This window comes from Artemia sp. Qi Xiang Cuo, chromosome 4 (assembly GCF_049724085.1).
Source record: "Artemia sp. Qi Xiang Cuo chromosome 4, ASM4972408v1, whole genome shotgun sequence".
In the NCBI taxonomy this organism is placed as follows: domain Eukaryota; kingdom Metazoa; phylum Arthropoda; class Branchiopoda; order Anostraca; family Artemiidae; genus Artemia; species Artemia sp. Qi Xiang Cuo.
In genome coordinates this window covers 54282552-54305480 of record NC_142797.1, presented here as the reverse complement: position 1 = coordinate 54305480, position 22929 = coordinate 54282552, and the positions used below count along the sequence as shown (strand labels likewise).

The 22929-nt window shown below is 36.6% G+C and overlaps 1 protein-coding gene across 1 annotated transcript in view; it reads right to left on the bottom strand.

Annotated features, from left to right (window-relative positions):
* Window positions 1-450: 450 nt before the first annotated feature.
* The window catches only part of LOC148953241 (V-type proton ATPase 16 kDa proteolipid subunit c), a 37333-nt gene continuing 14854 nt past the window's right edge, over window positions 451-22929 (bottom strand). Inside the window, exons 2-3 of the mRNA XM_089088413.1 lie at window positions 3567-3759; window positions 451-1282 (exon numbers count right to left, since the gene is read on the bottom strand). Coding sequence (XP_088944539.1) covers window positions 1078-1282; window positions 3567-3759 — 398 coding nt within the window. The 3' untranslated portion in view covers window positions 451-1077. The remainder of the gene's footprint in view (window positions 1283-3566; window positions 3760-22929) is intronic.

Sequence of the window (22929 nt, the reverse complement as noted above, 5' to 3'; positions counted from 1 at the left end):
CAAAAGATTTTACCCTTCCCTTTCTTGCGAAAAAAAGTGATCAAGACGAAAATTTGCAGGAAAATTACAATAAGAATTGGAAATATAATTTGAGGTGTTTTGGACAGTTGGTTGATTTCTGGACATAAAATTGAGCCATTATCAGTTTCTTTTTATCTTAAAGTTAGACTTCCAAAAACCATTACACAAAACTATTGTATTTTGGAAAAAATTAGTCCATAAGAATGGAAATAACTAAAAAACGGTAACTATCATTAGTAAGCAATACGACATAGAAAGGTCACAAGTGTAAGAATTTTTGCCAATTTAAATTCTGGTAAAAATTTATACGGTTGCCCATTCCGGTATATAACATCACAATCCTATTTACCGTATCTTATTCCAATGTTGATCCGTTTTCTTTTGTATTTTATATTGTAAAAAAAAACCTGAACATTTGCAAAACTCCAACATTCAGAACGCAATTTATTGACCAAGTTGCAATATTTTAAAACGCAGACACATAAAATCAGATGAGGAATGCAAATTGAAGAAAAAACAAAAACAAAATAGAAGTACTGATTTGACAAATAACACCAAACGGATTCAGTATAAATTAATCTGGCTACCCTACAACATTGACGCTACACAAACAGCACTGGACCTCTTGCTCTAAAGATTGAAATTTGTATAAAATAAGGATTGGTAATTTAAAAATAACTGCCACTAATCAAATACAAATATGATAGGCTTTGAAAAAGGTCTTAAAGAAGAAGGAAGAAGCTTACATTCGAAAGAAAATATAAGAGCAAGAACACATAACACAATTTTACATCTAAAATTTAAGATATGCTCATATAATGTAGTCCATTCCGGTTAATTTTTCTACCAGATGTAAAGAAATAGATGGTGTAGCATTTTATTCATACTATTTATTCAATAGCTATCACAAAAACTGCAACTCGAGACCAAAAGGGACAGCGCCCATACGGATACGTCAAATTCAACAATGTATTCATTCAAACAGCGCAAGTAGTTTGTAAATTAAAAATACTGAACAATCACGCACAACACTCATCCTGGTAATAATCTTTCAATCTACTTTGTGTACATGTAGATGGCAACAATCAAGCCGTAGAGACCCAAGACTTCAGCAAAAATTAAGATAAGAATCATACCGACGAACAGTCGTGGCTGCTGAGCAGTGCCACGCACCCCAGCATCACCTACAATACCAACAGCAAACCCAGCTGCTAATCCACTAAGACCCACAGCCAGACCTGCGCCAAGATGCAAAAATCCGCTAAAAAGGAAAAATTTGGTTTGTCAAAGCTAAAATTTACAAAAAGTCCATTAATATATACAGTCAGTGCCATAATACCACATTGCATAAAGAGACATAGGACACACCAAAAAGAATTTTTTTTTGAAAAATTGCAATTCCTTTTAACGCTATTAAGACGGGTTTTTAAAAAGCACGTAGTATTAAATGCCCCAGTAGCCAGCTACCACTGGCTAAAAAAAGGGACATAAGCGCTACACAAGCTAAAACATGGTTTTCATCCAATTTTTAAGATGGATGGCTGAAAAGATGGAAGCCCGGTTGTCATGGGTGTTCTATGCTAGTGATTCCAACGCTATCCTTTCTATTTTGATCTGCCACCGTTTTTGAAGGGTTTTCAAGCGCTTTTTCCGAAATTCGCATAAATCTGTTTTTTTTTTTATTACTTGTTACTTCTAAGTTTAACATGGCCAAATTAACAAACACCATTTTTTTTTAATTCCTTGAGATATTGACTTTGTATATTCAGAAGTAAGCCCTCTCCCCTCAAAAAAAGATTTATACACACCAAAAGTATGATGTGAGTGCACTCCTTTGCAGCCTAAGCAACCAGTTAAACTCATTTTTCAAAATCGTTTTGAAACAGCTGGGATGGAGATAGGCTATTCAAATCTCAATACTGTCGCTAACAGAGAAAAACAAAACAAAATATGCCATGCAAGGGCTAAACGCACGAGTTACCATAAAAAGCAATGTGACAAAAAGCCAGCAAAACAATAACGGCTGTAAGTGGGGTGAATGGGCAAAAACAGTGGCGTCTATTGAAGAAGGCAATGGGGCCTGTGATCCTTAGATCTTGAAAGATACCTTTTTTGGATTTTTTTTTTTATATCAAAAATTCCCTTTTTTTGGTATTTTCATGTAAAAATTGGGGGAAAAAATAAAAATTTGTAACCGTCCCCCCGAATTTTCGTCAACTGATACAACTGAACAAAAACCCAATATAGGGTAGAACTAAGCCAAATAGTGTTAGGAGATCTTAAATTGGTCACAAAGTACATAGAACAAAAAGATTAGAATGCCCACTTTAAGCACCCCTGCCTTAAGTGGGATAAATAAGCGAAAATACACTGACAAAGGTAATATTTCACCAGAGATGGTACCTCAATATCTCAATTATTTGTCAATTTTGTTTCCTTTTTTTTCAGGCTGACAGTACAATATGGACGTTTCCCAGTTATAGGACAAAGCTGTCTAAGTTTGAAAATTCTTATTGCAAATACACAACTAAACATAGTGAACACTGGAAAGATTCTTGGAAATAAATAGAAATAATTTCCAAAGCCAATTTAACATTACTATACTATTTCCTATAAGATTTGGAGGTGCCTTTTGGAGGGGAAAGGGTTAGATGATTCAAAAGAAAATATCTTCTCGTGTCTTGCTTTAGATAGGAGATGAACCTTCTAATAAATATAACGACCTTCGTGGCATAGTAAGGTTTTTCTCTTTTAAAATTTTAAAACTTTTTTTTCTAGCATACTCGTAATATTCTGCCTAGAAATTTCCAGTTTAATTTGACCAACAAGCTTGACAAACAACGATTTCAACTGTTAGTCGTTTTTGCCCAAAATTGTGATCAATAAAACCTTTGTTGGAAGTCAAAACATGATTGTTAATCAACAACGTAATGCCAGAACAGATTGTTGACCAAAAATGTTGATCAAAAACGTCAAAAGAAAAGGCCTTTACTGTGCAGTTAAAAAATATTTGTGAGTGGCAGGCAGAATGGTCAAACTAATGACACCCATCCCATCTACATATGCAAAGTAAATGACTCAAATCTTTACAGAGATCTTTTGAAAGTACTGGTGTTTTAGATAAGTAATAACATAAGCGTTATTATTCTACTAAAATTCAACGTTTATTTTTATGATGATCTCTGAGTTCCTTAACAACATTTATGCTAGTAATATGTCCCCTACCATTGGTAGGTCTTGGAGATCTACGTGATTTAAGGCCCATAGAAACTGGATTAAGTCATCTTACAACTTGGCAACCCCAGTTTTCTGACATGGCCCATAATGTCCAGCCAAATTGTCATGTTGTTTTCCATTATATTTAGCCTTTTAAATCATTGCTACTTATCCTGCTAGGCTTTACTCTCTAGAGTATTTTTTCAAAAGGAAGATGGTTTGTACAAAAGTTAAGATAAAATGAAAAGCACTTGCTTATTTTTGGCAATTTCAGGGTTTACCTCTTTTCCTCCTCTACACACATAAATAAAAATTAAATGAAAGCTTACTTATAAAGCGTGTAACCATCACTAGGTGATTTCAGTTTACCAGCAATTAAGACTGCAACTACCAGCCCATAAATAGCAATAATACCAGCCATGACCACTGGAATGATACTTTTCATAATCAGCTCAGGTCGCATAACCGACATGGCTGCAATACCGGTTCCTGATTTTGCTGTTCCATAAGCTGCACCAAAGGCTGAAAAAAAGTAATATTTTCACATAAACAAGTAAAAAAGAAAGAAACAAGACTAATCTTAACTTTTTTAAGTTAGGATTGGAAATTCCACATCAATCTTAAAAATATTATAGTTGAAAATACTACCCCTCCCCCCCAAAAAAAACAAAACAAATGGGGAAATCTTGTAAAAAAAATGCTAGATATTTGTAGCAATAAGTACACCCTTTTAAGCCTCGGCCCCCCTAACAATCTCCTAAACCCATTTAGTTGTGAAAGCACACCCTGATGTTGTAATTCATCTTTCAGTGCAGCAAAAGTCACTCAATAGTGATGGTTATCCTCTTATCAACTTTTAAAACCAGATTATACCTTCAAACTTCAATTATTCAGTCTATTGCTTTATCCAAGTTAGAGCTAAGCTTGATTGTCAGGGAGCCCAGCAATTAACCAATAATAGTATGGATATTGGTTAACGGCCCAGTTAATGCAGAACAGAATCAGCTACTTTACAATGATCTGCAACAAATGAGGCCTTTGGTATTGTGATTGTTCTTAGTTTGTTTAAGTAACTAATCCTAACTTATCAGAGCTTAATGGTGATTTCATAACCCCATCTCCCCTTTAATGCTTAGAAATGTCCATATTTTTGCAGGTAAAAGTTTTTAAGCAGAAAATGGCCTTCACACATAAAAGAAAGAAAGAAAAGAGCACACCCAGTTTTCCTATAGCCTTTGTAGGTCTTAAATACTGGAAATTTCACCCACATGAAGAGTTACACAGACAAAGACAAACAACTATTTTTTTTTATTATTTTATTCAATACAGGAGAAAGCCATAGGCTTGCTGCAATACAAACACAAGAAATGACAGCTCAAACGGCAACACTGCAAAACAAAACAAAAAATAAAAAACAAAAATATTCTTCAGTAAAAAACAACTACACAACTAACTACATTAAAGAAACTGTTTCCCATAGAACTCAGTTTCAACAAGAGCACTCTTAAATGTTTACACAGTATCAGGTAAACTATTTCAAAGTTTTGTTGCTCGGTTAATAAAGCTACATTGACCTATTTTCTTGTGGACTCACGGCTGATACAACTTATACGACTTTTGTCGAGTGGCTGAGTAATGACTAAGTTTGAAGAAATTAGCCCAGTCCACATTATCGACACCTTTCATACCAGAGCGTATTGATCAGGTCAATCCTGTCCCATCAAAACTCCAGGGAAGGAAGTCCCAAACATTGCAGTCGACGCTGATACGGTAAATAACTCAAATATGGCACAAACTTTGACGCCCGATGTTGAACCTTTTCAATTTGCTGCGAGTCACATTTCCATGTCGGATACCACACAGAGGAACAATATTCTACCACTGGGTGTACTCTTGTTTTGTATAGTGTCAAAAAAGTTTGAAGGTTAAATTCCTGAAACTTCTCTTGATTCGAAGCAGACTATAATTAGCATTTCGCGAAATTGTTGACACATAAACTTCAACTGGTTATAAAAGTGAATACCTAAATCCCTTACTGAATCCGCAGATGAAACAGGTGTATCACCAAGAAAAAATCGATAAGTCGAGCTTTTCGAAAAGTAATGAAGTACGGAACATTTTTGATGGTTTACAAATATGGAGTTGAATTTACACCAATCATTTAGAGCATCCAGATCCTCTCGAATAAGGGCGATGTCTACTGGGGAGGTGACACTTTTATACAGTTTTACATCGTCCGCAAACAGTTTGACAGCGGAGTGACGAAATACTTAAGGAAAATCATTGACAAACAAACAAAATCAATCAGGCCCAAACAACAGCCTTTAACGAAACAAAAACAAATCTATCTTACTGTAGAAGATGAGATTCATATCAGCTGTACCTAAGAGGAGATACATTTTGATGTGTTTTTAAACTTTGTTGTGCGGTAGTTTGACTTAATGTATTTTTTACCATTTGCATTTTCAGACATGTTTGAATTTAGTGCTAACAGTACTTCACACAGTTCAGTTGGAAGATTATTACCTGCATATCTTTTATTTAAAAAAAGGAAGGAAAAGAAAAAGATATGACAAAAACAAGACCCAATGACATTAAAATCATAAATGTATGATGAGGGAGGGGTGAAAGAGAAAAGCGTCCTCTCTGATTGTGTAAATGTATTTCAATTTTACAAATGCACACAGTTTCAACCTATAGAGGGATGTGAAGATTTTTCATAGAAGGTTCAGGATGTAATGCATCAGAAGCATGTTTTAGGTTCAAATTTTTTCAAATGATTGTTTTGATTGATTTGAAGGCAAAGGAGGTCCTTCACAAGTTTAAGCTGAAGGTAATTGTTCACCTCTCACTGAATCTTTCTCCCTTCATTACTTTTAATTTATAGCTCTCTTATAATCCATGTCATGACTACAATTTTAGGGGTTATTTTTCAGCTATTAATAATCCAGTAAAATACAATAAAAAAGGCCAAACTTCAGCATTTGAGAAACAGAAATGTTTTTGGCACCAAAATATTCAGAGAAATTTGCTTAATAATATATCCAAATTGGCCATGCAAAATACCCCTTTTACAGGGGTATTCAAATTTCTGAAAAATTCAACTTCTGACAATCCCAAAAAATTCAAATTAAAATTTCTGCAATATTTTCAGGATTAATAAGTCGTTTCCTGTTAATTAAAGTCCAGAGAGACCAAAAATGGCATCAGAATTGAAAAATTATATCACTTAGTACCCGATTTCCACCTTAGGTTATGTAAGAAGGGATAAAAATACCATTAGTGGCATTATAATAAAATAATACATAATTGAAGAATATATAATTGAAACGCAGTTTCCTAGTAAATTCAAGTCCAAGGAGGTCAAAAGGGAAATCAGAATTGGAAAATCTCATCATTTCTGCCCCATTTCCCCATTTTTTATCAATCGTGTATTATATTATTATAATACAAAAACTGGTATTTTTACCCCTTCTGACCCCGCTTAGGGTGGAAATGGGATACCAAGTGATGGCCTGTCCCCTATATTTTTGCGAATTATTACTCATGCATATGTATACTTGGGTGGGGGGGGGCAGAGGAGATCCCCACTTAGATTTGTCCAAATGTCCCTTGCAACAAAAATATTTTCTTTTTATGCACTCTCTCTTCCTGGGGTTTAACAGAAAAGTTGAGACTACACACTTATGGTTACTAGAAGCTAGGGGAGGGGAGAAGCTCATTTCTTAATAGTTTTTTTTGCTGCAGTCCATGATGACTAAGTCCAGAATACTGGGCATTTGATTAGGAACACTCCAAGTTGGGGTGTTAACAGACTGAAAAGGGATATTATTATTCAGGGATGGCATATGGGGTGCTAAATGAGGAAAATCCACTTCTCTCAGCCCAATTAACTCCAGGCATATTCAAATTTCTAGTGACTACCAAGTTATCAGCTCTTATGGATTTAGCATCCAAAATACGATTAGCAAGGGAATTTCATACAATTTTCTATCAGGGACAGAGGGGCTGCAGTATACACATTCGATTAGAAAGTTTTCATCCAGCGAAGCCAGTTTCACAAACACATTCTCAATCCATGGTTCATAATTGCACTGGAGAAGGACACAAGTAACATCAATGTCATTGCACACATAAACTGCAACACCCCATCTACCTCTATCCAAATTTGTGAAGTGTATACCCACTTGAGAAGGCTGAGATGGCTCAAAAAACGAGCAAAAATTAACATAAGTATGGCTGACAACCCCCATGCCTTCTCAAGACCAGAACATAATTTAATAGTAAAGTGTAAATTATGTTCTGGCCTTGAGAAGACATGGGAGTTGTAAGCCTACTCCTTTGAATTTTTGCTCGTTTTGAGTTTGATTAGGTTATCTATTGTAATTTCTGTTCATTTTGGGTTTCATTTATTTATTAATGGTGATTTGTGGTAGTTTTACATTTGGAAGATAAGAATAGCTAATTAACAGAATTAGCAATGCTTTTGTCTGTAAAAACTTAAACAATAAGAATTTGTTGGTTCCCAAAGCCAACTATGCTTTCAAAGGAAAGATAAACATCCTTAAATTTTTTGGTGCCATGTTTTTAGATTAATTTTGATGATTTTTCAGCCATAATTTTTTCTTCTTTTTTTTTATTAATTTGGCACCTGCTACTGCCAAAAACTGCAGAACTTCATATGGAAGTATTTTCAACTAAAATGGATTTGTGGTTTCTTTTCCAAGTTTTTAAGATACTTATGGGGTGTAAATTTCTCTTTTTTTCCTTACCACTTCTCAACAAAACAAAAAACTAAAAAACTAAAAAAAAAAAACTAAAAAAAACTCAAATAAAATTCTCAAATTTAGAAAACCCAATTTTCCGCGGGTGTTTTTTTTTTCCAGGGGGTAAATGTTTACTTTTGGTTTACTACAGAAAAGCATTTGACCTTATAAAACAACTGACCACATTAAAAAATCTGAAGAAGATGGGGGCTAAAAGTATAATACTACTATAAGTGAGAGTTTCTGCAGGGAGACAGCAATCAGTTTATCCTTTGTTTGCTGAAGATACGTGCTCTGAGTAGCTCAGAATTAACCTGCAGCTGACCCCAAGGAACAAAACTAGTTGCCCTTTAACTCCTTGCCATCATCAACCCAATTCTACCAGAATTTGAAGAGCATTTTAAGTTTGTTGACAACTTGTGTGCACTTCTCAAGTACACAGTAAAGGATATGGTAGCAAAGAAGCAGTTTGACCAGACGTTCTTCACAGACTTCATCACCAATTGTCAATCAAATGGCCTACAAGTGAATGATCAGAAATAAGAAATTCTACAATTCAATCCACTCAAGTGGGACATTATAACCTTAGATATACTGTTTCCAACTGTTTTCTCTGCAGCAATCCTAGGTGTAACATTTACACGTGATTGCTCATTTAAACTGCATGTAGAAAATATTGTATGCAAAGGTCACTTCTCAATCGTGAGTTTAACAAGTATGTGCAAGTTGGGTTTCTCAGATTGCCAACTCCTACTGGCATATACAACCTACATCAGGCCTATACTCCAGTGTTGCTGTCACTCAAAACCCTGCTTACATGTCAGCAGAACTAAAAGATGCCCAAAAACATGCTACTAAAATAGTACTTGGAGCCTGCTTCATCAGCAACTATGAAAGTGCTCACGAACTTGCCCACATTATTCGCCCGAAGACATGATTTAATAATGAAATTTGGGAAAAAGCTACTACCAAACGAAAAACACCAATCTATTTTTCCACCATCTGCACAGATCAGCGGAATTACTAGGCATCACAATAAACTACGACATGTTAAGTGCTGTACAAACAGATTTGTATGCTCCTTTGTGGCATATTTAGCAAGTGAGTTTTTTCTTCTCTAATTTTTGATTTCTTTTGTGATTGTAAAAGTAGCATGATTAGCATTTATTTTTTAGTGCTATAACAGCTATTTAAATGAAAGAATACAAAAAAAAAAAAAAAAAAAAAAAAAAAAAAAAAAAAAAAAAAATGAAGGATCACAGATTACCAAAGATTGTCCTTTTTGGTCAACTGTCTAAGGCTAAATGGAAAGCAGAATATCTGCACTTGGGGTTGGAGGATGTCATAAAGAAAGATTTAAGGGAAATGGGAACTTCCTGGGAGGGTGTAAAGAGGGAGGCTTTGAATAGATTGGGATCGAGGAGGAGCATGCATAACTAAGTTGGCCTTAGGCGGCTTGGTGCTGCAGTGAGTTATTATTATTAGTAGTAGCATACCCACTTAGTTCAATGTGTCTATTTTCTAATGGGATACTACAATTTTTGGGCATATATCTCATAGACAAATGACTTCAAATTCACTTTCTTCAACTTCAGATTTTAATTCGTTTAACTTATTTGTTATGCAATCAACATTTGTGCTTAATATCCTTAGGATGGCATTGGAAGCATGGTCAGAGGAATTTCTTCTTCATCCATTGGCATCATTGCCCATACCACCAGTGTTGCCACTACTGCTTGAGCATTCAAAAGTTCTGAAGGAGGCAGATGTTTGAGAATTATTTTCAGGTGCCTCTTCGATAATGGATACAAAAGAAATATTTTTAGAACTATTCAATAGATCTGATTCCAACTAATTAAGGAAGGTTTTTGCTCCTCCATAAATTCTCATTGGTATAATACAAAAAGGGATAATTGGGTTGCAAAAGTTTATTAGGGAATCACAATCATTTGAACTGTTTACAGGGGGACAAGGAGGTACTGCCATTAGTGGGACATTGGAGTGGTAGGAGGGATTGCTCCACCAGGCATATTTTTTTGGGGCAATGGCACCTTCCCAAAATACAAAATCCACTTCTTTTTTTTTGCAAGCACTTCAACTCTTCTAGTAGGGCTTTGCACTTTTCATGATCATCCTTTGGGCTATCACCATAGAAACAGATACTTCCATTAGTTTCAAAGGATTTCTGTGAGATGCATAGAAAAGGAGAGGAGGGGTGGGTACCTGAGGTTTGTTGGCTATTCATAAGTCTTTCTACATTTTTTTTTTTGGGGGGGGCGCCAATGTCAGCTCCATAAACATGGGACAAATATTTTGTAGGTAAACTGCAGCATTCATCTGTGGGGGGGGGGGATTGGTTTCCAAATGCCAAAATGTTCAAACACCTTTCAAAATGACACTCCGACACTCAGAACATGCAATTTGACAAACATTAGTTTCTGTTAAAGGGGCAATAGCAAGTTTTGACATTTCAGTAGACAGTGTAGATGCAACTAGGTCCTGAACAGTTTATACAAAGCACACTGACTGATGGGAATTTTCAATGTGTGCCACTCTGTAGGTAATACCACTAACCTGGGTGGAGATATCACTTTTAATGTTAGCTCTCAGTGGGGAAAGGATTTGAGTTAAATGAGTGGTTATGGCACACTCCTTCTTGAGATCATGCTTGAATGAATGACTATGAAATTTTGGCTTTACATTGAATTTTGATTCAAATGGTAGAACTTAGTTACAGATTTATTAGCCCAAAAAATAAGGAAAAAGCTTTTCTTATTCTTAAAAAAAGCACCTGGAATCCCAAACGGACTCCTTTCTACTTCTAACTGTACTTTCCTTCTTCTTCGTTAGAAATCACTTCTCCATCATTTGGTGTCTTTCTGGCTTCCAAGTTGGTAGATTCTCCTCCATGGCATTACAGGGGGGGGGGGAGAAAAAAATATTGGCTTTTTCATAAGGGCCAAACAAGGGAAGCGTAGGTTCCTGCTACCATTTCACCGCAAATTAAGAGTAAACTTGGCAGGTACCTCTACGGCTCTTGCGACGGGACCCTCCTCTTCTTCTGCCTGTCGAACCTTATTCTTTAAATTTACGATACTTCGGAAGAAGTCACTCACTCAAAGAACTTCTAAATTCATTAACACATCAATTGCCTTTCTGTAAAACTACTTTTCAATGGAAGCTGGTAAGGGAATATCCACAATCAGGTTAATATCTAGTGGAAGTTTAAAATTTTGGGATAGGGTATGCAGTTTATAAATTCCAGGAGTACTTGCAGTGCATTCAAAGTTTCTTCAGTCAGGTTGCAGAGTCTACAATTTGGGTCTCTATACTGCTTCCATCTGAATTCTTCTCTTCTCAGTATTACTGCTAAGCTTTTTTCTTTAAAGTACGCCCGATTTATTTCAGACTCTTTGAAAATTGGAGCCAAAGCAGGAGATGGCTTTCTATAAGGATGGCGGTTTCTAATTGCATCTCTGAGTACGATTTAATAATTTTGAGCAAGCTCTGGGTTGATAGACTTTGCAGTCTCTGTGGCAAGAGTGTACACTTTTTTGTTATAGTAGATGCCTACATAGCTAGGAATATATTGGAAAGCCACTGCTATGTCAATCTTATGTAGAGAATCAAGCTGTTCTCTTATCTTCTGCTAATTAGTGTTCTTTGCGTTCCAAGTTAAGCTTTTCATTAGTTTAAGAGCAGTCTGAGAATCCGAGAAGCTGAAACTTTGCTGAAATGGGGCGGTATATTTTTGACCATCTTTAGTGATTGAACTATTGCTGCCAGTTGAACCGTCAAAACTGAGGAGTTCAGTGGGAGAGGCTTTTGAATGGACAGAGAGGTGTGTGGAATTATTGCTGCTGCGGCAGATTTATTCCCTACTATGGATCCATCAGTACAAATGCTCAGATGATCTTTAAACTCTGTACCCTTTTTTCTTAAAAATTCAGCCATAATTAGTTGATGTGGGATATTCTCCTTTTTGTCTTATATAAGCTTTAAGCTGATATTTGGTGGGCAAAACTTCCATGGAGGAGGGAACTTAAAAGAATCAACCTGAACTTTATCTAATGACTAGTTTGGACAGAGTGCTCAAAAAGCTGGCCATGATGCGATCCCGATTTTATTCTGCTGCCTAGCGCTCCCATGACAAAGGGCAAAAATGGGGTACCGCTCCCCATAGGCTTGGGCCTTGGTATAATATTTAACAGTGGCTTTGGCTATTCTCTCGCTTATAGGGACAACTACTGCTAGCTTCCTGGTACGATCACTAGAAGTGTGTGGGTACATTCCAAGAGCCAGTCGGAGTGCCATGTTCTAGATAGTTTCCAATTTCGACATGTTTTTTTTTGTTGGTATGGCCATAAGCAACTATCCCATACTCCATTTTTAGCCTTATATATTGTTTGTAAAAAGTTCCCAATAAAGTTGGTGAGTTTCCCCATTTTGTAGAGGCAAGTCTTTTTAGGATTGCAATCCTTTTCAGGCAGACCTCTTTCATCACTTCTACTTGTTTATTCCAAGTCCATCGATGGTCTATTTTCAATCCCAGTAATCTGCATTCTTTGACTAAATCAAGTCTCTCTCTCCCAATAATTATTTGAGCCATTGGAGTGGAAATGTTTTTGTTATTGAACATCATTGCTTTTGTTTTTGGGCTGAAACACTCATTCCAAATGCCTTGGAGAATTGAACTAATTCGTTCAGAGCAGCGTTTAACTTTCCAATTGCTTCATTGTTGCTATATCCTACTTCCCAAATGGTGAAGTCATCTGCAAAGCCTGTTAGCCCTAAACTCTCACTTGAAAATTCGAGCTCGGATAGAAAAAGGAGGAAAAAAAGTGGGCTAAGTGGCAATCCTTGCAGTAAACCCTGATTGAGTCTACAAATAGAGGATGTAGCTTCATTGATCTTCACTTTGAATGTTCTATTATTAAGAAATCAGAGATGAATTTGTCTGGAAAGCCCATTGTTTTTAAAATCTGACATAGCTTCTTCTCTAATATTTTGTCAAAAGCAGATTCGAAGTCAACAAATGCTGCTATGAGGACCTTCTTTTAGGTATACCTTTAAGGGCTCAGAATTGAATTTGCAATGGTAGTAATTAGTATATTTGGGAAGAGAGTGATGCCCATTTGTGATGGGTCCATCATAATGGCAATATTATTACTTTACAATATACAAAAAAAGTTACATTAAACATATTTTCTGGGTTGTTTCCACTTTAATTCACGTTTTCCACTATATTTGTATTTTATGTATGATTTTTCAATGTTAATTATTCCTGTGTTCAAATAGTTTACTTATATACAATTCAAATGCTGTCTTTTTTTTTTGTCAGCACAGATTTGCAAATACTGGCTTCATGGATTCTAGAATTCTAAAAAGGCTTTTTTTTGTTATATATACAATTAGACTGTATAAGTGTGATTAAGGGAAGGGATTGTGTCTTTTTTAAATTAAATTAATTACAATTATTTATCAAATTATTCGTAAGGCTTTTCAGGATGTTTCAAATATGAGTACATGCAATAAATATAGTGCTGGATCAACAAACCCATGTGTTATTGTGAAATTAAAATTTTGGATTATTGCCTCAAGTTGTGAGTCAGACATTTTTCCAAACCTAGTGTGTTATTTTCCTTATTAATAAAACCAAAAGTGTTATATTATACTTATTTACCCTGGAGTTTTATTGTGTTTAATGTGTTTTTAATTGGTGATATATAAGTGTAATTCTCTAGAGATTTCAACGTTTCCCTGATTGCGAATTTTCTTGGTCGTTGTTGCCGCTGCGAAGTTGCGGATATAATTTTCTTTTGAGCGAATTTGGAATTTCAGCCAAAAAGTCGGTGAATCTGCATCCTAATGTCGATTCACTGATTAAGCAAGCAGAAGAGGGGGTGGTCCCCTGCCACAAGCGCCGGTGTACCTTCCGGGAGTAAAATCCCTCAAACTGCAGGGGTCAGGTGAGCAGGGATCAACGCTTCCCTTGCTGAGTAAGCTTCGAAGATGCTGCGATCACCTCCAAAATCAAACCAAAAGCGCCAACAAGCCCCAAAAGAAAACCAAGAAAAAGTACCTGTAAATCAACCCCAGGAAATTCTAGTATTCAACAAACTGAGTCACCAGCAAGAAAACGAAAAATTTCAGAGCTTCCACCATCCCCAACTGTCCCAAATTATCATATTGTATCAATTAAAAAGAAAAACGGAACATCTTTTGTAACAGATTATCATGTATTAATCAGAAAAGCAATTCTAAAAGTAGCCAGAGTTAACTCTGAGCTTAGTGTCCAAAAATCAGGCACAACAGTACTTTATTTCAAAGATGCTGTAGAAGCTGATAAAGAATTTCAAATTCTAGTTTAATTCAGCTTATTAACTCGGGAACTGAAGTCACAAAACTTATCAGAGAAAAGAAATTCCAATACGTTGGAATTGATCTTTCTTTGGAAACACAAGAAATTAAATCTGAGCTATTAGACTCATCAGGAAGAACTCTAACCATCTCAAATATGACTAGGCTTAACAATAGAAATGGAGAAAACCTGACACCGAGAAAGTCAATCTTGGTTGCAATGAAAACTGAGCTCAAGCATGATGTATATCTTTATGGGCAAAAAATCCCTTTCAAGCACTACAAGGCCAAGTCTTTATGCTGTATCAAATGTCATGTATATGGCCACACTAAAAATAATTGCCAGCAAACAAATCCCTCGTGCTCCAAATGTGGAAAAGACAACCATAACTCAACATCCTGTCCTGCTCCTGAGCCATACTGCAAAAACTGTAATACCATAGGGCACAGTGCATTTCAAAAATATATATGCCCCACCCACCATCAACGAGCACACATTCTGAGAATCTCAACTGAGCAAAACATTCCTTTCTCAATTGTCGCAGCAAGAATACCTAAGACTCCAAAGCCAAGTGCTGCCGTCACCCTAATTAAGGAGGTGCAGAAAACCCCCGACATCCAAGCTTATCATTATGAAGGCACTTCTTGTTCAAACACTCTCACGGGTAAAAACAAAAGCTCAGATGTTCCAGGAATAACCCAGTTAGCCAAAGGTAAGACCTGGCAAAATCAAAACACAGCTCCAACACTTGAAGCTACTGATCAGATGAACAGTTCCGAATACCAAAAGCTGGGCACATTTTTGACTCTAAATCACCTCATCTCGACCTCTGGACAATCAGAGCAAGTCAAAGCTATTCTAACAAGGAAAGCAATTATTACACTTTTAGGCCAAGAGGTTTGGAGACAAGCTAACACTGAATTTGAGAAACTTAGGAATGAATTGGCCTTTCCTCTTGGTTCTTAAGAAGTAGTAAAAGAAGTCCAGACATGACAAAGAACGAAGGCATTCTCAAGTCATCATTCCTCTGATCTTAAGGAAGAGACATCAACAAAGACAAGCAAACTACGGAGGGACAATGCTCCCTCAGTGACAGGTGGTGATAACTCAGTATTTATGTCTTCAGAAGAAAACACGGAGGAAATATTAAACAGCCGTGAATAGTTTCAAGATTTTGCAATGGAATATCGTGTCTCTAAATAGTTTAAAACTAAATGAACTAATCAAATACATAATTAGCCATAACATTCATCTTGTTTGCCTCTAGAAAACAAATTTACACAGTCCAAGGCAAATAGTTATACCTGGATTCCATCTTTATAGAAAGGATAGATCAACTAGAAGGAAAGGAGGGGGAGTGGCAATCCTCATAAAAAAGGATATACCGCATTTGGCAATAGCCCCAAGAGAGTACCAGAATGAGATTGATGTGGTCAGTGTGAATTTAAATTTCCAAGATAGACATCCCTTGAAAGTCTCATCCTTTTACAATCCTCATGGCAGCAATAATATTAAAACCATGCTTAAAGAAGAAACAAGAGATAAATACACTGTCATTTTAGACAACTTTAATGCTCATAGCCCTATATAGGTAAATTGTGTACACTCCAACATTGTGGGTAAGAATATAGAAGAATTTATCCTCACCTCTAACAATTTCACAGTTCTAACTCCATATGGCTTCCCCCCCCCACTACAATCTCAGGAATAATACCTAATCAATGATTGATTTGCAGAATGGTCCTACATGGCTTGAGTCTGAAATCCAGATTTCTCTTGTCCCAGATTGACCATACTGCAACCCCTACCAATATTCATGCAGCACAATACACTCCTGTTCCAGCAACAACGAGATTCAATCTAGAGACAGCAAACTGGACCCTCTTCAAAAACATATTAGATAGCATTGATTTCTCTACTATCAGGCTAGAGGAAGATTTTGAAATTAAAGCCAAAAAACTAAGTGGCACTCTCTTAACAGCAGCAGAAAACTCAATCAAGAAATTCTCTGACCAAATTCCTATTTCTTTGTTAAAGAAGTCTAACAAAATCTGGTGGAGTCAAGAGTGCAGAAGTGCAGTTCTAAGTAAAAAGGAAGCGAGAAACATTTTCCAGAGGCATCTAAGCCAAGAAACTTTCAATGCTCTTAGGAAGGATGAAGCTTTAGTGAAGAAAACAGTTTTGAAGGCCAAGCGCTCAGCTTGGAATGACTTTTCATCTGAAATTCACCACAATGTTCCTTCAAGTAAAATTCAGTCATTCATAAATCGAATGGCTGGCAATAATAAAACTTACAATTCAAAGATCCCCTGTCTTACAACAACAGAAACCACTTTAAACACCAACAAAGACATTACTGAAGCATTTGCTATTCATTTCAACAAAGAGATCCTCCCAGTGCATAGAGGAAGACCTAGAGTCTGCAAGTTGCATGAGAGGACAAATTTCAAGAAGGAACTTGTATGTATGTTTACCAAATCTGAGCTATAGGAGGCTATAAAGTCGTCAAACTCCTCTTCAGCACCAGGAGAAGACAAAATAAGTATCCAATTGGATCATAAATACAGGAGAAATTTTTCATGATGCCTTACTTCATGTATATAACTATGCATGGACTACAAAAATATTCCCAAGGATATGGAAAAAAGCTTTAATAATATCCGAATTAGAAAACAAGGCAAACCTCCAGATTTAATCAATTCCTACAGGCCTATCTCACTACTATGACTGCTTGGAAAACTTTTTGAAAAGATACTACATAGGAGGTTAGAATGGTTTGTGGAAATTAATAGAATTCTACCTAATTCCCAGGCTGGCTTTTGTAAGGGGCGTAATACTGTAGACAATGTAATCCAGCTTGAAGCAGCTGCAAGAAATGCCATAGACAGTAGTGAGATCAAGACAGCAGTCTCAGTTGACTTTGAATCAGCTTTTGACCACGTTTGCAAGTATCTCATTTGTCAAATTCTAAAAGGGACGTATTTCCCGGATGGAGTCATTAAGTTCCTCTTCAATTATCTATCTGATAGAAGCTACAAAGTCCGGGTGCAAAATGAGCTATCCAGTATTTCAGCACTACATGTTGGACTCCCTCAGGGGTCCATACTCAGCCCCCTTCTTTTCTTATTAGTTTTAAGTGAGCTTCAGTTGAGCATTCAATATCCAAGCTTGAATTTGCAGATGACTTAGTTCTTTGGTCAGCAGGTAGAGATGTAAATATTATTGCCAATATTATTAACTTAGCATTAGATGAGTTAGCAACTTTTTCTGCTGCATTTTCCCTACCTATCTCCAAGTCTGAGACAAATGCAATCATATTCCACAACAAAAGGTCTATCATACCTCCAAAATTATTCATCAATAATGTCAAAATAGCATATGCCGTAGCCCCTAAATTTTGAGGAGTATACCTGGATCCAAGACTGACTTGGCAAAATCAACTGCATAAAAAATCCATGTATGCAAAGGTTAATCATCCTTAAGTGGCTGACGGGGTCAAAGTGGGCTAATTCCCAAGAAATACTCTTTGATTTTTCTAAGAGGTTTATTTGTTCAAAGATTGAGTATGCCATTGAAGCATTATTTGAAAAAAACTACGTTTTCTAAAGAGTTAAAGAGGCTGAGTCACAAGGACGAACCTTAAACCGTACCGACATTCGGTGGTGTAATTGGGGGGCGGCCGCCTCCCAAACCCCCGCTTCCGTATATGAAAGGGGCTGTGCCCTCCTCAACGCCTCACAATTTAAGCTAAAGTTTGACTTTCTTACAACTCTTTTTTTTAAACAATAAAAACTTTAGCGTAAAGAGCGAGGCGTTGAGGAGGGCACAGCCCCTTTCATATACGGAAGCGGGGTTTGGGGGCGGCAGCCCCCAACTGCACCTCCTAATCCCTGTACGTTTTAAGGTTCGAACTTGTGACTCAGCCTCTTTAACTCTATAGAAAATGTAGTTTTTTTTCAAATAATTTCTGAACGTTTTTGTACGGTTTATTACTTATTATTGCTTGACTAACTGTTCGCTGATATTTTCAGGAGATAAAGATGGGGGGGCGGCCCCCTCCCAAACCCTCTGCTTTTGAAGATTCGTGTGTTAAGGCTTTTAATCCCTGAATACTCAAATCAAATGCACAGTAAGATTTTTATCAGCCGTCTCAGGCCCCATGTTCTCAACGCAGTGCAGACTTACCTGTAACCTGAAGGCCGACTGTGATATTTTTCTGGAGTCTCCTGTTGAGCCGAAAAATTTGATAGATTGGATTTAAAAAAGAAACTAGGTTTATTTTTTAAATTTTGAATTAAATGTATAAGAAAATTTTCTCTGACAGAGAAACGAATTTTAATCTTCCTCCTGTCAGTCAGTAATAGCAACCACTTTACCACAGAGACATTACATTATTTTTATTCTGTGCGATGTATTTTTGACGCAAGCAAATACCCACAAAACTTGATATTTGGTTTTTGGAAAACAGGGAAGGAGTGATCGGATTCAGCTGAAATTTTAAGGATAAGCTCCCAGGCCCCAGGAAAGCTTATCCTCTAGATTTTAGCCCAACGTTAAAGGGGGGCTGTGGTGGGAAAAATTAACATGGGCTCTTATAGGAAAACGAGGTTTTTCGTAAATGTAAATTCGGAGGATAATTTTTTCGGTCTGAAAATATCAAAAGGCCCTAACAGGTCGAATTGCGCCTCGAATGAGTCCTCATTCACCCGGATCCATTGCCAACTGTGGCCTGTAGGCGTGGCTGATAAAAAAAAAGAGAAATGAACTTTAAGTGGCTATGTCTGTTTTTTGTAAAACAGAGAAGGAGTGATTAGGTTTGGCTTAAAGTGTGAGAATGATCTTTTAGATTATAGGAATGCACAGCCACTTAATTTCAGCCTATTTGGACAACGCTAAAGGGGGGCTGCGTTCGACAGTCTATAACCTGTAACACACTTTCACACCGTAAAAGCAAGTCGGAGGGGGGGGGGTGAAATTTTGAACGGTTCGTAGTTTGAGCTTGGGCTACAAAATGCGATCACCGAAGTCTCTCTGCGACCCCTAGGACCGGAAATCACTTAACATTGTGGTGGGTCGCCTCTTTATAGAGGCACAAGTGTGCCTCCTTGATATAGAGAATGTCGTAAGACTAACCTTGTCAAATTAGAAACAATCCAAAATATGGCTAGCAAAATTGCCCTAGGGCTTCATGCTCAGTGCCCCTCTAACAAAGTGAAACACTTAACTGGCCTGCCCTCTATTTTAGAAAGACAGAATACACTGATCATCAAATATTACATCAAGATACAAGCTATAGGTCATGAGCATGATATTTTTAAGCTCACTTTTGCCAAAGATGGTATCTCCCATATTTTGACATCTGTAAGTTCATGGAAAACATTTAACGAGCTTGTCCCATCTTGGAAACTTGACTCACCCTGTTTCAGTCATTTTCTTGTCCCCCCAGGATGGCAAATCTCACCTCCAAGTGTTTCACTAGAGATACCCTTGCAGCAAAAGACAATTACCTGCCAATCCAAATACAGACACTTTTTCATGAGAAAATGACCACTTTGTATCCAGATTCTCTCCAAATTTACACTGATGGCTTGGTTAAAGGCAGCAAATGCAGCTCTGCATCTATTATCCCAAGTTATTCACTGAAAATAAAAACCAGACTTCCTGATAATACTTCTATCCTCACTGCAGAGCTACCAGCAATAAAAGAGGCTTTAAAGGTCATCAGTATTAATCTACCAGCTTCCAAAAGAGTAGTATTGCTCTCAGACTCCAAAGGTGCCCTTCAGCTCATTGATAATATTCATTGGAGTGCTAAGGATACAGACCTGAGGACAATCAGAGATCAATTAATCAGTCTCCAAAATTGCCTTATTGAAGTCAAGTTCCAGAATATCCCTAGCCACCAAGACATCAAATTCTACTAGCTAGCTACTAGCTAACAGACCAGCTAGCTAGTAGATCCTTGAATAATCCAATTAATCCCAATTTAAAGGCCCAGACCTTCCGAGACATACTCAGATGAAGAGTTCCTTCAAAAACAAAAATGCCCATTCTATCCTAATTTCCAACATGGGCAGATAAAATTCTTTATTATAGAATCAAAAGCAACTCTTTGAGCCTGACATGAACGTGTTGCTGCTCTAAAACCTACCAGCTGACACTGAAAGATATCTATACAAAAGTATTTTCGATTTCCTAAGACATAACAATATCTGCGAGTAGTTCACACAGATGGTAGCAACACTTATTCCTGACCCATCATCCCCTGTAGATTGAAAGTCGTCGTGAAGCCAAAAGGAGACCAAAGTGGACTCCAGAAGGCTTGGCACTTAAAGAAGAAGATATAACAATGATATACAAAATAAAACAAAATATTGCAGACAAAATGAACTAAAGTGGAAGCAATTCAAACAATCTGTCTAATATAGATTTCCTGCATATTATACTGTAACAAAACAAAATATGGGCAGAAAAAATGTGAACTAAAGTGGAAGCAATACAAACAATCTGTCTAAGATAGGTTTCCTGCATATTATACTGTAAGAACTTTTATAGGTTTCCTAGTGTTTCCTTCAGAAGAGGACATAGACAAGAATGAGAGTAAGAATATTAAAATGTATATCAAGTATTCAAGTATATTCATCTTCACTGCTAGCTAATTAATTGAGAAAAAAAAAACCAATTTCTGTCCTATTATATAATCAAATCTTCCTAGTCAACCAAATCTTCTAAATACAATGAAGTAATAATTTTGACAATAATTGTTTAGTTATAAAGGGGGCCATAACAGTAAATTGCTACCCATTTACTAAAAAAAGTAACACCAGAAAACAATGGCTTTTTTGAAGAAAACACTGAAATAGAAACTTCATCTGACTCTGCAGGTGCTGATACTCCAAAAGATCACTTTAAGAAAATAAGTTGAATGAACTAATATCTTTTATGGATAATAAATCCATTGATATTGCTTGCCTCCAGGAAACTCAATTGACCCAAAAATCAATCACTTAAGTCTCTGGGATTTACTATCCTGAAAAGGAGAGATAAGAAGAGAGAGAGGGAGATGGCGTAGCTTTATTAATAAATAATAAAATACAATTCTGTGGCTTAAACTTTTCCTGATTGTCTAAATGATGTTGATAAAAATTGTATCAATATTTGGCTGAATAATAACAAAAATTAAATAATAATCTTTTATAAACCTAATGGCTAAACTACAGATGTCATGGGATTCACATTGGCTACGAACATTTCCGGCTTACTGATTATAAGTTTTTACCGCGAATATGCTACAAATGCGGGTCGCTAGAGCATATATCGTCAGGCTGTTCTAGCATGGAACGTTGTCTCAAGTGGCTTGGTAGTGGACACTCTCATCCCAGGATCAACCCTTGCCAGAGTGAACCTTGTTGCTTCCATTGTGGATCTCATGAGCATACTGGATTTAGCTTTCGCTGCAAACAGTTAACCGAAAAATTTGCAAAGAATAAAAAATGATTAGTGCGGAGATTATATCTCTGAATCTGAATGGTTTTGGTGATAAACAACATGTATTGCAGTCTATGCTGCGCGATCTGGATATTTTGTGTCTGCAAGAGCATCATCTTCTGGACCACTCTACTAGTTTTGTTTCGAGTCTGTCGCAGCAGTTTAAGTGTTTTATATCTCCAGCTACACCTACAGGTGGACGCCCATCAGGAGGCGTTTGCATTTTTATTCGAGAGAATATTCCAGTTTCAGTGTTTGCCGTTAATCGTTTTTTGTTGCTGTTCGAATCCCAGGGATTATTGTTTTCTCCTGCTAATTACGGACAAATTATCATAAAGTTGATTTGGATTTTAATTTCAATTTTGTATTTTCATTATAATCACGATTTGTGTCGAGTTACATCGGATTCCCATAGGCGGACTTGCGTGGATTTTAATTGCAAAATTGCTCTCTCTGATGTCAACTCCTCCACTCTTTTATCTGTGTTTTCGGTTAATACTATAGTTTCAAAAGATGCGGATTTTACGTATGTCCATAATTCTGGTTCTTGCTCTAATCTAGACCATGTGCTGGTCTCAAATGCAGCGTTATTACCACAGCTTGTTCATGTTGGGTTGGATATGCCTATTAGTGACCATTTTTACCTTCCTTTTCATTTAAATATTCAAATTCCATCTTTTAAAATTATCCATCGTTCTAGTCAAATTGTAAATAAAATGATCTGGGATCGGGAAAAAATGTGCAAATATCATGAAGAATCAAATGCACTTTTAGCTAAAATAATTGTAAATTATTCTAAGGATGTTGATCAAATTGATATTGATCTATTTTACCTTGAAATTGTTCATAGTTTAAAAGTCGGGGCTAATAAAGCATTTAGAACTGATTCTTTCCGTCGTGGATCTCGTGTTTTAGGTTGGAACCTTAACCCGATTTTAAAGCAAAGCCAAAAGAATGCATCTCAAGCTTGTTACCTTTGGAATTGCGCGGGAAAACCGCGATCTGGACTATTTTATGATGGTATGAAATTAACTAAACGCGTTTTTCGTTCTGAGTTGCGTTTGCATAATGAAATTA